Source organism: Podarcis pityusensis, assembly GCF_964106645.2.
Source record: "Podarcis pityusensis genome assembly, chromosome: 10".
Lineage (NCBI taxonomy): Eukaryota > Metazoa > Chordata > Lepidosauria > Squamata > Lacertidae > Podarcis > Podarcis pityusensis.
In genome coordinates, this window is record NC_138035.1 from 74,820,460 (window position 1) to 74,835,119 (window position 14,660).

A 14,660-nucleotide genomic window follows, 5' to 3' on the forward strand; every position below is an offset into this window, starting at 1 on the left:
TCTTAAAACATATGTTTGAATGTTGAATGTGTTAGTGTATGTCTAAATATAATGGATAAAACAAGCACCACTACCTGTACTGCTGGATAAGTGTTTAATGGTTATTGTATTTGTTTAAAAACTAATAAAATTTTGTTATACACACACACACACACACACACACACACACACACACACACACACACCTTCTGCGGTGGATATTTACTAAATTATAATGAGGCGTATCCTTAACAGTTGGGCAAGTGACTTAACTATGAAAGTGGTGTCCTATAGATTTTCCATTACTGAGAAAGTTCCTATACAGAGTTGCACGATTTTCTTTATAAGCATTTACAGTGGTACCTTGAACTTAATCCATTCTGGAAGTCCGTTCGACTCCCAAAACCATTCAAAAACCAAGGTGTGGCTTCCGATTGGCTGCAGGAGCTCCCTGCACTCAAGTGGAAGCCGTGTCGGACGTTCAGCTTCCGAAAAACGTTTGCAAACTGGAACATTTACTTCCAGGTGTTCGGGAGCTGATTTGTTCGACAACTAAGCTGTTTGAGAACCAAGGTATATGAATTTCCTTTTAAAAAAAACACAGAGTAATACTTTATTTAGAATTCAACAATAACAAAGGAAAAAACCACAGTAGTTGCTACATCAAATCATTACAATTAACCAATTTTAACAATATATAAATAATAATAAAGAAATTATACAACATCACTTTTAACTTACTGAGGTTTTCATATTACACTTTTATCTCTTTATCTTTTTCCTAACATATCAAAAGGAGAAAGACCAAAAAAGGAGACACAAAAAGGAAAAGAGAAGAAGAGAAGAGGAAGAAGAAGAGAAGGGGGCGGGGAGAAAAAAGGAAGAAGAAAACAAAGCAAAACAAACACATTTGGCTTCCGATTAGACTCATTGTATTATTACTGCTACAATTTTTTCACACACAGTTCCAAGTTATTGTATTTCTTTGTTTTCATCAGATATCAAAAAACATTATATTTGTTATTTTACAAGGATCATTCTATTTCTGCCAGGAGATATTTGTTATTGTAATGCTTTTCTAAATACTCTTTAAAGATTTTCCATTCTTTCTGTACTTTCTGTTTTGGATACCCTCTAATTCTCCCTGTCATCATGGCCATCTGTAGATATTCTATCATTTGGACCTGCCACTCATTTATCGTAGGTGTTTTGTCACTTTTCCAGTTTCTTGCAATTAAGATCCTGGCTGCTACGGTTGTATACATAAAAAGTGGTATCTTTTCTATTTTGATTTCTGGTGCCATTAGTCCCAGGAGGAAGGTTTCAGGTTTTTTTCTTAAATGAAAACTTATATAGTTTTTAAAAAGTCATTGTAGATGTTACCCCAAAATTCTTTAATGGCTGTGCATTCTCACCACATGTGCATATATGACCCTATACCAGCTTTACACCTCCAGCAAGTTGGTGATTTTTATACATCTTTGCGAGTTTTGCTGGAGTGTGGTGCCATCTGTATAACATTTTCATAATATTTTCTCTCAGATTATAGCACGCCGTAAATTTGATATCCTCCCTCCACAATTTCTCCCACTGATCCATATAGATGTTATATCCTAGGTCTTGTGCCCATTTAACCATTGAACCTTTCACCAATTCTTCTTTCACCTCCCATTCTAGTAGGAGGTTACACATTCTTGAGATGTATTTTCCTTTATACTGTATTAATTCTTTTTCAAATCTGGACATTTCCTTTGCAAGACCCTCCTTTTTATCAAGTTCAGTCTTTCATTTATCTGAAAATACTGTAGCCAGTCTGTCAGGTGACTTCTAATTTCTTCAAATTCTTTTAATTTGATGTTATCGTTAGTCTCTTCTATTAAAACTCTATATGTGGCCCAATCTCCTTGCATATTTTTCTTTTTAACAGCCAGGGCTTCTGTTGGTGAGGTCCATAAGGGAATTTTTGGTTCTAATAGTCCTTTATATTTTATCCAAATCTTGTATAACAATTTCCTTATAAAATGATTTAAAAATCCCCCATGAGCCCTCACTTTTTCATAAATTAAATACGCGTGCCACCCATATCGATTGTCAAAACCCTCTAGGTCTAACACGTCTGTATCTCTTAGTATAATTCAATCTTTTATCCATACTAGTCCGGCTGCTGCGTGATACATTTCTAATTCTGGTAGGGCAAAACCTCCCCTCTCCCTTTGATCTGTAAGTATTTGGTGTTTGATTCTTGGTTTTCTTCCATTCTTTTTTTTTTTTTTTAATTTTTTTATTCATTTTCCAAACAATTTTATACAATCAACACATAACTTACCCGTGAGTAGAGCTGAATTGGGAAGAACTGGATTTTTAAACGTTGGATTTTTTAAACGCATCGAAATGGGGAGGTTCAATACAGGAAGTCCGCCTCCCTCTTTTGTAGAGTAACTGAAGCAAGGAGACTGCAAGTTAAAGTCTTGGAAAGCCTTTTGTAAAGGACTAAATTTCCATCGGTAAAGAACTAAATCCCCTCTTTTTGGAGGCAGGAGAAGGGGGGAGGGGAAGTGGTGGACTGAATATGCCTGCAGGAGAGAGTTAAGAGAGCTAAAATACCGCCGCTCTGACCCTGGAAACGGGCTGCTAGCAGGATTGATGTTTTGGAACGTCCATTGACAGCGTTTAGAACGTTCACTGACAGGTAGCTAATCAAGAGAATACATTGTTTCTACTGTCTCTGGTTGTTTTTTAAAAAAGGAGGAAGGTAACTGAAAATTGAAAATAACTTTGCATGCAAAAGGAAGGGAGACAGTAGTAATGGGGGACTTCAATTACCCGGATATTTGTTGGATGTCAAACTCAGCCAAGAGCATAAGGTCAAACAGATTCCACACTGGCCTTGCAGACAACTTCATTGTCCAGAAAGTGGGAGAAGCAACAAGAGGAACAGCCATTTTAGATCTGGTCCTAACCAATGTTGATGACCTGGTTAGTGGGGTAGAAGTGGAAGGATCATTAGGCGCGAGTGATCATGCTCTTCTGAAGTTTACTATACAGCGGAAAGGAGCAGCCAAGCATACTAGGACTCAATTTCTTGACTTTAAGAAAGCCGACTTCATAAAACTTAGGGAAGTGCTGGGTGAGATCCCATGGACAGTAATACTAAAAGGAAAGGGAGTTCATGATGGCTGGGAGTTTGTTAAGAGGGAGATAGTAAAAGCACAACTTCAGGCAATACCAATGAGACGGAAACATGGAAGGTGCCTAAAGAAGCCAGGGTGGCTATCTAAAGAACTTTTAACTGAGTTAAGATTAAAAAAGGATGTGTACAAAAAATGGAAAAGGGGGGAAACCACCAAAGAGGAATTCAAACAAATAGCCAGCACGTGTAGACACAAAGTCAGAAAAGCTAAAGCACAGAATGAACTCAGGCTTGCTAGAGAGGTTAAAAGCAACAAAAAAGGCTTTTATGGGTATGTTCGTAGCAAAAGGAAGAACAAAGAAACAGTGGGGTCACTCAGAGGAGAAGATGGTGAAATGCTTAAAGGGGACACAGAAAAGGCTGAACTCCTCAATGCCTTCTTTGCCTCAGTCTTCTCCGATAAAGAAAACAATGCCCAACCTGAAGAATTTGGAGCAAATGATTCAGCAGAGGAAACACAGCCCAGAATAACTAAGGAGATAGTACAAGAATACTTGGCTAGTTTAGATGTATTCAAGTCTCCAGGGCCAGATGAACTGCATCCAAGAGTATTAAAAGAACTGGCAGATGAGATCTCAGAACCACTGGCAGTCATCTTTGAGAATTCCTGGAGAACAGGCGAAGTCCCGGCAGACTGGAGGAGGGCAAATGTTGTCCCTATTTTCAAAAAGGGGAAAAGGGAGGACCCAAAATAATTACCGCCCAGTCAGTCTGACATCAATACCAGGGAAGATTCTGGAGCAGATCATTACGCAAACAGTCTGTGAGCACCTAGAAAGGAATGCTGTGATCACCAATAGTCAGCATGGATTTCTGAAAAATAAGTCATGTCAGACTAACCTGATCTCGTTTTTTGACAGAATTACAAGCCTGGTAGATGAAGGGAACGCAGTGGATGTAGCCTACCTTGATTTCAGCAAGGCATTTGACAAGGTGCCCCATGATATTCTTGTAAAGAAGCTGGTAAAATGCGGTCTTGACTATGCTACCACTCAGTGGATTTGTAACTGGCTGACTGACCGAACCCAAAGGGTGCTCATCAATGGTTCCTCTTCATCCTGGAGAAGAGTGACTAGTGGGGTGCCACAGGGTTCTGTCTTGGGCCCGGTCTTATTCAACATCTTTATCAACGACTTGGATGATGGACTCAAGGGCATCCTGATCAAATTTGCAGATGACACCAAACTGGGAGGGGTGGCTAACACCCCAGAGGACAGGATCACACTTCAAAACGACCTTGACAGATTAGAGAACTGGGCCAAAACAAACAAGATGAATTTTAACAGGGAGAAATGTAAAGTATTGCACTTGGGCAAAAAAAATGACAGGCACAAATACAAGATGGGGGACACCTGGCTTGAGAGCAGTACATGTGAAAAGGATCTAGGAGTCTTGGTTGACCACAAACTTGACATGAGCCAACAGTGTGACGTGGCAGCTAAAAAAGCCAATGCAATTCTGGGCTGCATCAATAGGAGTATAGCATCTAGATCAAGGGAAGTAACAGTGCCACTATATTCTGCTCTGGTCAGACCTCACCTGGAGTACTGTGTCCAGTTCTGGGCACCACAGTTCAAGAAGGACACTGACAAACTGGAACGTGTCCAGAGGAGGGCAACCAAAATGGTCAAAGGCCTGGAAAAGATGCCTTATGAGGAACGGCTAAGGGAGCTGGGCATGTTTAGCCTGGAGAAGAGGAGGTTAAGGGGTGATATGATAGCCATCCATAAAAGGATGTCACATAGAGGAGGGATAAAGGTTGTTTTCTGCTGCTCCAGAGAAGCGGACACGGAGCAATGGATCCAAACTACAAGAAAGAAGATTCCACCTAAACATTAGGAAGAACTTCCTGACAGTAAGAGCTGTTCGACAGTGGAATTTGCTGCCAAGGAGTGTGGTGGAATCTCCTTCTTTGGAGGTCTTTAAGCAGAGGCTTGACAACCATATGTCAGGAGTGCTCTGATGGTGTTTCCTGCTTGGCAGGGGGTTGGACTCGATGGCCCTTGTGGTCTCTTCCAACTCTATGATTCTATTGAAACTGTGTTTAAAAGAGGACATACTGACCGATACAAATACAACCTGATTTCCCCTAGTGGAAGCTTTTGAAATTGGTTACTTTATAGCTGGGCTAGGAGAATTTCCAGCTGCAAGATAAAAAAGTGTGAGACTTTGGAATTGACCTTGAAACTCTTAAGTGTTATGGCAAACGGAAGGGAAAAAACAGACGGGATGTCGACAGAGGAGGCCTTAGTGGCTGCATTATTGAAAATAAACGATTCGCTGGAACAACTCCACAAGAAAACAGATGCGATAAATGTGAAATTGGATGTTGCAAATATTGAAACTGATTTAATTGTAGAGAGTTTAAATAACTTGGGACAAAAGGTGAACATCAATTCAGAAACCACCCAGAAATTGACACAGGAATCTACTCTCATACGGCAAACTGCAGATGAAGTCGGGGAAAAACCCTCGCTGCTGAATCTAAAGTAATACAACTGGAGAGGAGAGTCCCATCCATACAAAGACAACTTGATGAACATAAGCTGACATTCGTTATGATTGAACTTAAAGAAGAACGGTTGAATTTGAGGACCAGAGCCCTATCTGAATTGGAAAAGGAAAGCTTGACAGAGTTTCAGGAGGTGACAGGAGTAACATTGGTTGAGAAAGAGAGGTATTTGGGGGTTAGTATGACCGCCAAAAATGTGAATCTGCTTAAGGATAACTGTGAAGGATGTTGGATTTGAAGGGAAGCTTTGCTTCTGCACATGACTGTGGCATGATGGGAAGTTTTGCTTCTAAGCTTTTCTTCTGCACATGCTGCATAAACCGTACTAATACTAAGACATTCCCTCATCACCCTAGAATGTTCAGTTCATATTGAGTTCATGAAAACATTATACTCTGACCTGTTCTTAATGCATAATTGACCACATCTATCGGAATGTAATTGTTTAAGTCTTGCTATATCAATCACTAGTTATAATTTAATTAGGAGGTTTCATGCCTGTCTAGTTCTGTGCTCCCTTTCCCAACCTTTAATCTATTGGTGATTAATGTAATATATAACCTTTGCTTTGTACTTGTGTTAACCAATCAGCCATAAGCACATATGTGGCAAATGCTGTAATATTCAATAAAAGGGACTCTCCGAGACTTGCTCGAGAGATGCCTCCCATATGACACCTTGCCATTCGTCTGTCGCTTATTTCAACCCAACAGGATTGAAGAGAAGGGGGATTTGGAAATATGGACAAATCAGAAGTTGTTACTGTTGGGCCGAGTTATTGTGGTGGGGATGAGGGCTGCTGTGTTGCTGGGGATGTTGCCTTTGTCTCAAATATCGCAAGCTCTGGATGGGATGGAGGGTCTCAGGAGGTGGCAGAGGGATGCTCCTAGAGTTGTTTGGCAGGGCAGGAAGCCTCGAGTTAAACTTAAGATATTGATGGATGCTAAAGAAGGAGGTGGACCTGCCCTGCCAGACCTTTAAACTTCGTTGTGAACCATCTGCCTTTTGCTGGTTGAGAGAATGGTTGCTTCTTGAAAACACTGAAGTGTTGGACAATGGCAGACAAAGTTGATGGACTATATGGAACTGGCGGAAATGACTGGCAAGATCCGAGACCAGGGTGAAGAGTCGGTGGAAGAAGATTGGAAAAAGTTTAAAGACTATTTATAGAAATATTGTAAAATTAAGGAATGTTAGAAAAATGTTGGAATGAGAATGTTAGAGTGATGATGGATTGAAATTAAGTGGTTTCTAGCTGTACAGGCTTTAAAGTTATATACAGATCAAGATTAAGGATTAGGATTAAAAAGGTTAAAAGAATGGAAAATTTAATGTTATATTATATTAAGATTAAGGATTGGGATTAAAAAGGAGGGAAAGGAATTGCTGGACAAACAAACTGAACTGGAATACAAAAGAGGGAGGTATGAGGAGGTCCAGAAAATAAGTAAATTCAAAAGTAGTGATGAAAAGATGGAATTGTTTTTAACTGTTTTTTCTTTTTTTTTCTTTTTGTATTTTGTATTGTGTATTTTTCTTTTTACTTTTAAATTCTTTTTTTATTGATGTGTCTCTTTTTATCTGAAACTTTAATAAATATCATTAAAAAAAATAGAAAAATGTTGGAATGAAATTACATGGCTTTAGTAGAAATGTCATAAGGAATTAAGTATAAATAGATCAATAGAAAATTAAAGGAAAAGTATGGCAAGAATGTGTTAAGATAATTATAGAACAGAAAACAGAGTAAGATGGAAAGGAATTGCTGAAACAAATAATAGAAGTGGAATACAAAAAGGGAGGTGTGAGGAGGTCGCTGGAAATAAGCGAATGAAATATAAGATATTGAAAATGTTTGAGGTGTTTTTAAATTGTTTTTGTTTATTTTTGTTTGTTTTGTTAGTCCATGCAGCGTTTTTGTATTGTATTCGTATTGTTTTTTCTCTTTTTTGTTTTGTTTTGTTTTGTTTGTAGTGTTGTGTTGGAAAAGTTGAAAAAGTAATAAACATCATTTAAAAAACAAACAAACAATCAACCAACACATAATTTATCACTCATTCTTCAATTTTTGACTTCCCTCAGTTTCTCTGTCAATCTTTCGTAAAATTTCTATTAATAACGCATTTCTAAACATGATATTGCCTTTTAGAACTCCTTTTCCTCTTACTCTCTTTTTTACAATATTTCTTACTATCTCACAGAGTCTTCAAAACCAACAAGCGTTGTCTGTACATCCATATGTTTTTCAGATATTCTGTAAATCTCCCCCAGTCCTCGATAAACTTTTGGTCTTTCTGATATCGAATCTTCCCAGTCAATTTATCCAATTCTGCATATTCAGTCAATTTCCTTCTCCATTCTTCCACTGTTGGAATTTCTTCCTGCTTCCATCTTTGGGCCAGAAGTATCCTTGCAGCGGTCACTGCGTATTGAAACAGTTTACAGTCTCTCTTATTGATTTCGTTTCCTACCATTCCTAATAGGAAGGCCTCTGGTTTTTTTAACAAACGTATATTTCAACATCTTTTTCAATTCTTGTATATCATTTCCCAGAAGCCTTTCACCCTTTTACACTCCCACCACATATGATAGAAAGTACCTTCTTTTTCTTTACATTTCCAACACTTATTGCATGTTTTGTACATTTTAGCCAGTTTGACTGGCGTTATATACCATCTGTAAACCATTTTCATTACATTTTCTTTCAACGCAGTACATGCCGTAAATTTTAGCCTTTCATTTCATAATTTCATCCATTCATCATATTGTATATTATAACCAAAATCTCTTGCCCAATGTATCATTACTGATTTTACCTCTTCATCTTTTGTATGCCACTCCAGCAACATTTTATACATTTTGGACAGATTTTTATACTCATTATTCAATACCTCCGCTTGAAATTTTGATTCTTTACCTTCATACCCACACATTTTACAGTCTTTTTTAAACATTTCATTAATCTGATAGTAATGTAACCAGTCATAAACAAATTCTTTCACCTCTTCATAAGTTTTCATTTCCCCCCTCTCTTATTACCAGTTCTCCATATGTTATCCACCTCCCCCTCATATTGATCTTTTTCACGCTCATCACTTCTAATGGTGAAATCCAGTGGGGGAGTCTAGGTTCCAACAAATTTTTATACCTCTCCCACACCTCTATCAATGATCTTCGAAAGATGTGGTTTTCGAAACCTTTGTGAATTTTTTTCTTTTCATACCATAGATATGCACGTCAACCAAATCTGTTATCAAATCCTTCTAAATCTAACAACTCTCCATTCTCTAATTTAATCCATTCCTTTATCCAACAGAGGCATGATGCTTCGTAATATAATTTCAAGTCTGGCAGGGCGAAGCCACCTCTTTCTTTCGCGTCTGTTAATAACTTAAACTGAATCCTTGGCTTCTTGCCCTGCCAGATATATCTTGAAATTATTTTTTGCCATTCGTTAAAAATTGATGCCCCCTTGATTATCGGCAATGATTGGAATAGAAATAACATCTTTGGCAGCGCACTCATTTTTATCGTAGATATTCTTCCCCAAAAGGACAGTTTCAATCTTCCCCACAGCTCCAAATCCCTTTTTATTTGGTTCCAAACAAGTAAATAGTTATTTTGAAACAAATCAATGTTCTTGGGGGTTAACCATATTCCTAAATACTTCACTTTATTCACCACTTCTATCTCTGTCCTTTGTTGTATTTCCTCAATTAATTCTTGATTCATATTTTTAGCAATAATTTTTGTCTTTGTTTGTTGAGATAGAATCCTGCGACTCGACCAAATTGCTCTATTTCTTCTAAGATTCTTTTAACACTTTCCGCTGGTTCTTCTACCGTCACTCCCAAGTCATCCGCGAATGCTTTGACTTTGTATTCATTTTTCCCTATAGACACCCCTTTTATATCTTCATTTTTTCGTAATGATTTTAACAAAACTTCCAGTACCATAATGAATAATAATGGCGACAATGGGCATCCCTGCCTTGTACCTTTGGTTATTTTAATGTCTTCTGTTGTACAGTTGTTTACTATCAGCTTCGCTTTCTGTTCTGTATATATTGCCTTTATCCCATTATAAAATTCCTTGCCCACTTCCATATACTCTAAATTTTTTAACATGAAATTCCATGATATATTGTCAAAGGCCTTTTCAGCATCCACAAAGATAAAATAGTTTGTTTTTCATTCCTGGCATTCAGATATTCCAATATATTTATTATGTTTCTTATGTTATCTTTCATCTGTCTGCCAGGAAGAAAACCCGCTTGATCCTTATGTATAAATTCTTGCAATACTTTTTTCATTCTCTTTGCTAATATGCTTGCGAAAATTTTATAATCGGTATTCAACAACGAAATAGGCCTATAATTTTTAACCTGCGTCAAGTCTGAATCTTGTTTTGGAATAAATGTGATAAAGGCTTCTTTCCATGTTTCTGGAATTTCACTGTTCTTTAAGATGTTATTTATAACTTCTTTCAATGGTACAAGTAGGGTGCTTCTCATTTCCTTATAATATCTAGCTGTAAATCCATCTGGTCCTGGGGCTTTTCCTTTTTTCAGTTCCTTTATTACCTCTTTTATTTCTTCAGTTTCAGTTGGGGCGCTCAAAAAATCTTTTTTCTCCGTCGGGATCTTCTGCACTTCTTTTTCCTTTAAGAATCTGTCTATCTTTCTCATATTATTCTTTTCTTTGCTTTTATACAATTGTCTATAAAAATCCAAGAATCCTTTTCTAATTTCTTTCGGGTTTTCTATTTCTGTGCCTTCAATGATGATTTTATTTACTGTATTCTGTTCCTTTCTTTTCTTAATCTGCCACGCCAGCCATTTTCCTGATTTGTTTGCAAATTCAAAATTTCTTTGTCTCATTCTTTTTATATTCGCTTCTACTTCCTTATTTATTATCATTGCGAATTGTGTTTGTAGAGTCTTTATATTCTGTCTTATCTTCTCATTATTTGGTTTCTTTATCAATTTTTGTTCGTTCTCCATTATTTGTTTTAGTATTTCTTTCTTATTTGTCTCTCTATTTTTATTTTTCAAAGCATTCTGCTGAATAAAAAATCCTCTCATCACAGCTTTGCTGGCGTCCCATACCATGTTCATTTTTGTTCCCTTATTGCAATTGTTCAAAAAATACTCCGACAAATACTTTTGAGCTTTTTCTACAACTTTCTGATTGTCCAAAAGGTAGTCGTTCATTCTCCATCTAAACGTTCTTTCTTCAAAGCCTTTTAATTCAAATTTTATTGCACTATGATCCAAAATCACTCTTGGTTGGATTTCAACTTCTGAGATTCTTGGAGTTAGTTCATTTGAGACCCAAATTTGGTCTATTCTTGATAAGGATTGATTTGGTTCTGAATAGAACGTAAATTGTTTCTCCAGTGGGTGTCTGAGTCTCCAAATATCGATCAAATTACAATTCTTTATCATTGAAAAGAAGGTCTTAGGTAATTTTCCATCTTTGCTCACCCCTGTTGTTTTCAATCTGTCCATTTCCGTTGACACCACTCCATTCAGGTCTCCCATTATTATGATTTTCTGATCCATATGTTCAAACAGTTTTTCTTCTAATTTTTTGTAGAAGTCTGTCTTATTTCCATTTGGTGCATAGATCCCGACAATTATTATTTTTTCTCCTTGCCACTTTATTTGAACTGCCATAACTCTGCCTTCCTCATCTTTAAAAATTTGTTGAGCTTCAATATTTTTCCTGATATACAGAACTACCCCTCTCTTTTTACTCTTATCTGAAAATACAAATTCATTTCCCAGTCTTTTATTGATTAAAATTTTTTAATGTCTTCTCGCCACATGAGTTTCTTGTAGACAGATAATATCCAGATTTTTTCTTTTTTAAATGCTGTTCAATTTTATTCTGTTTTTTTTAATAGTTAATCCCATTAATGTTCCAAGTCCATAAATTCAACTCCATCTTAGCCATTTTGAATTCTTTGTTATAAGTTTTATAATCCGTCTACCTCTTCTTCTTCTTCTTCTTCCTCTTCTTCTTCTTTCTTTTTTTCTTTTTCTATCTCCTCCGGGTCCACTCCTCCTGCAGCCTCCATTCCTGGTTCCACTCCTCTTGCTTCTTCATCCTTGCTTCGTAGCTCTTTGTATTTTCTCAAGAATTTCCCTAATTCTTCTGTGTCTTCTACTTTTGTAGACAAAGGAGATCCCTTCCGGGTATTCCCATCTGAATTCTATATTATTCTTTTTTAAGATCTGTACTGTTGGTTTATATGGGTCTCTCCGTTTAAGAAGCCTAATCGGGGTGTCTTTAAAAATAATTATATAATTTCCTTCAATATTTAATCTCTTCTCTCTATTCTTTTGGAGAATCTGGTTTCTCATCTCCCTATCCTTAAAGGTAATCAGGCAATCTCCTGGAAACTTTCTTGCCCTAGCTGATCTTGTCTTCATTCGAAATGCACTTTGCACAGATTTTGTCACCTCTTCTATATCCATCTCCATCCATTGTGCAATTTCTTTTATTAATTTCTCTTTAATATTTTCTCCTTGCAGCTCTGGGACAAGTCTCGATCTTAAATTCACTTCTCTCTGCCTGAGTTCATTCATAGAAATCGCGTCCCAGACCTCCTCTTGAGTTTTATTAATTTCTGACATTCCCGCACATATTCTCTCTTCTTCCTTCTTCACCTCCCTCATTTCCACTCTTGTCTTTTTCATTCCCTCTTCCAAGTTCTGTGTCCTCTTACTCACGTTCTTCAGTTGCCCTTTCAGCTCATTAACTGTAGCATCAATTTTTTTATCCATTTGGCCCATTCTCTTATCCATTTGTTCCAATTTCGCTTCTATATTCTTTTCACTCTGCTTAATGTTGGAATTGACCTCTGCAAACATTTTCATAATCTCTCCTTTGAGGTCCGTTTCTTGTTTTGAACCTCTCCTCTCTGCCGGTGTTCCCCCATCACCCCCTTTCTTTTGTGTATGAGACATTATAATTGAAATCCAAGCGCCTAATATACAATCAATAGTAATAAAATGTTCAGTCAAGATATGCAATCATTAAAACATTTTTCCACAAATGATATATAAGATGAAAAAAAGACATAAACAGTTCCCCCTCCCAAATTCTCATACACCTAAATTTATATATCAATTAACTTATATAAACAAATTTTTACTGAATAAATTTTTCAAATATAATTTCTACTTGTATGGCGGAACACCTTTTAACCTATGAATTTAAACTTTGAAGATGCCAATCCCACACCAAAGCTTTTCTTCCTTTCTTCCTTCTTCTTGCCACCACTTAGGCTAAATCCATATCGGTTTGTTGTGAAAAAGTAGATCCCCCCCAATTATAATGTTGCCCAAATTATTGTAATCCAATAGCTGTATATTAGCTGTATATTGTACTCCAATAAAATCCAATGGCTGTATATTATAGTCCAGTAAGATCCAATAGTTGTATATTATAGTCCAATAAAAATAATCCAATTAAATGGCCAAAGTTACTGAAGATATTAATAAGGGGATCCAAAGGTACCCAATATATCCAAAGAGAGGAGATAAACGGAAATGTCCAGAAGAATCTGTCCAAAAATAAACCCAAAAGTTACCAAGGGCTCCGTATTTAAAAATACCAAATTTAAGTTCAACTGTAAAAAACAAGTAGAGGGGAGAAAGAAGAAAAATGATGTTTAATAGTCCAGACTGTTCCCCTATCCAAATAAAAATAAAAATAACGAGTAAAAATAACAGGTAATAGTTTGTTAGTTCAGATCCTGTTTCACTTAACTCCAAATAAAAATAGTGTCCTTCATACAGCCTGCTAGGCAGCTCTTTCTCAGTTCATTCCGCGGATACCCATAAAGAAAAACCACTTACGAAGGTAAAGCCTTCATTCAAACACAATCCTTTCTCATTGTATTTAAACAGTCAAATTTGGTTGAAAGCAGGGGTAAAAAATAGTGACATAATAATTTATGCTGCCTGGTATTGACTTTCCGTACTTTGCTTATAGCTGGGTAACTCTATCTTTCCGTTAAAATGGAGGCACAAAAGTTCTATTTTGTTGCGCAGGTTTTTTTTGAAAGTGAAAGTACCGAGAAGTATCCTTTCTTTTTAACTTCCTTCAGACCCTTCGTTATATCGAGAGCCTTTTAAAGTCATAAAATAGTTACCCTCTGCTCCCTCTTTTAGTTATTCCCTTCTTCTGCAACTCTTTGTTACTTTTTGCAACAGTTTATATCACTTTTAGCAAGTTTTCTAAGAGGGAGAAGTTCTAACCGCTTGCTGTGTTACCAACCTCCTCTCCACGCTCCGCTCGTAGTCTTGCGTCGTTCTCCGATTTCAGATGAAAACTGACCTCTTTTTCCACCTTCTTTTCCCAAAGCCTTCCTTTTGTATGCTCCGATTATATTCCAAAATCCGAATTTGACTTAAAATCTTTATTTTTGAAAATCGGTCACTCGCCCTGCAAGCCTGGGGCTGCGTTCTCGAGGGTGAGACAATGGCTTCCCCGGTGCCTGCTTTCTCCGCCCGCCGTTCTCTTCGCTCCTGTTACGGAGTTACCTGATGGCCAGGCGATCTGCAAACGGCTCCGCTGGGCTCCTGACCCTCTGGTTTCCCTCCAGAGGGGTTTTGGGGGGACCACCGCGCCCTGTAGCACCCCCATTTACCCTCAAGAAACCGGACTTTCTCTCTCCCGAGAATGTCCCGCTTGCGTCGGGTCCATGGCTCGACCGGAAGTCCTGGTTTTCTTCCATTCCATACAAATCTCGCTATATCTTTCCTCCAACTTTTAAAGCATTTCATTCCTCCCAATATTGGAATGGTTTGGAATAGGAAAATCATTTTTGGTAGAATGTTCATTTTGACTACTGAAATTCTACCCCATAGGGAGAGGTGAAGTTTATTCCAAATTTCCATATTTTTTAAAATCTCATTACAAGTTTTTGTGTAATTGTCCTGGTACAAGTTAATACATTTTGTCGATA

The 14,660-nt window shown here is 37.3% G+C and overlaps 1 protein-coding gene across 10 annotated transcripts in view; it reads right to left on the minus strand.

Moving 5' to 3' along the window:
• Nucleotides 1-14,660, minus strand: part of LMNTD1 (lamin tail domain containing 1) — a 242,816-nt gene that overhangs the window by 47,963 nt on the left and 180,193 nt on the right. Inside the window, exon 11 of one of the 10 annotated variants that reach the window (XM_081023704.1) lies at nt 7,762-8,103. The exons of the other annotated variants lie outside the window; for them this stretch is intronic. Coding sequence (XP_080879830.1) covers nt 8,101-8,103 — 3 coding nt within the window. The 3' untranslated portion in view covers nt 7,762-8,100. Of the gene's footprint in view, nt 1-7,761; nt 8,104-14,660 lie in introns of those variants that run through there. 10 annotated transcript variants of the gene reach the window in all.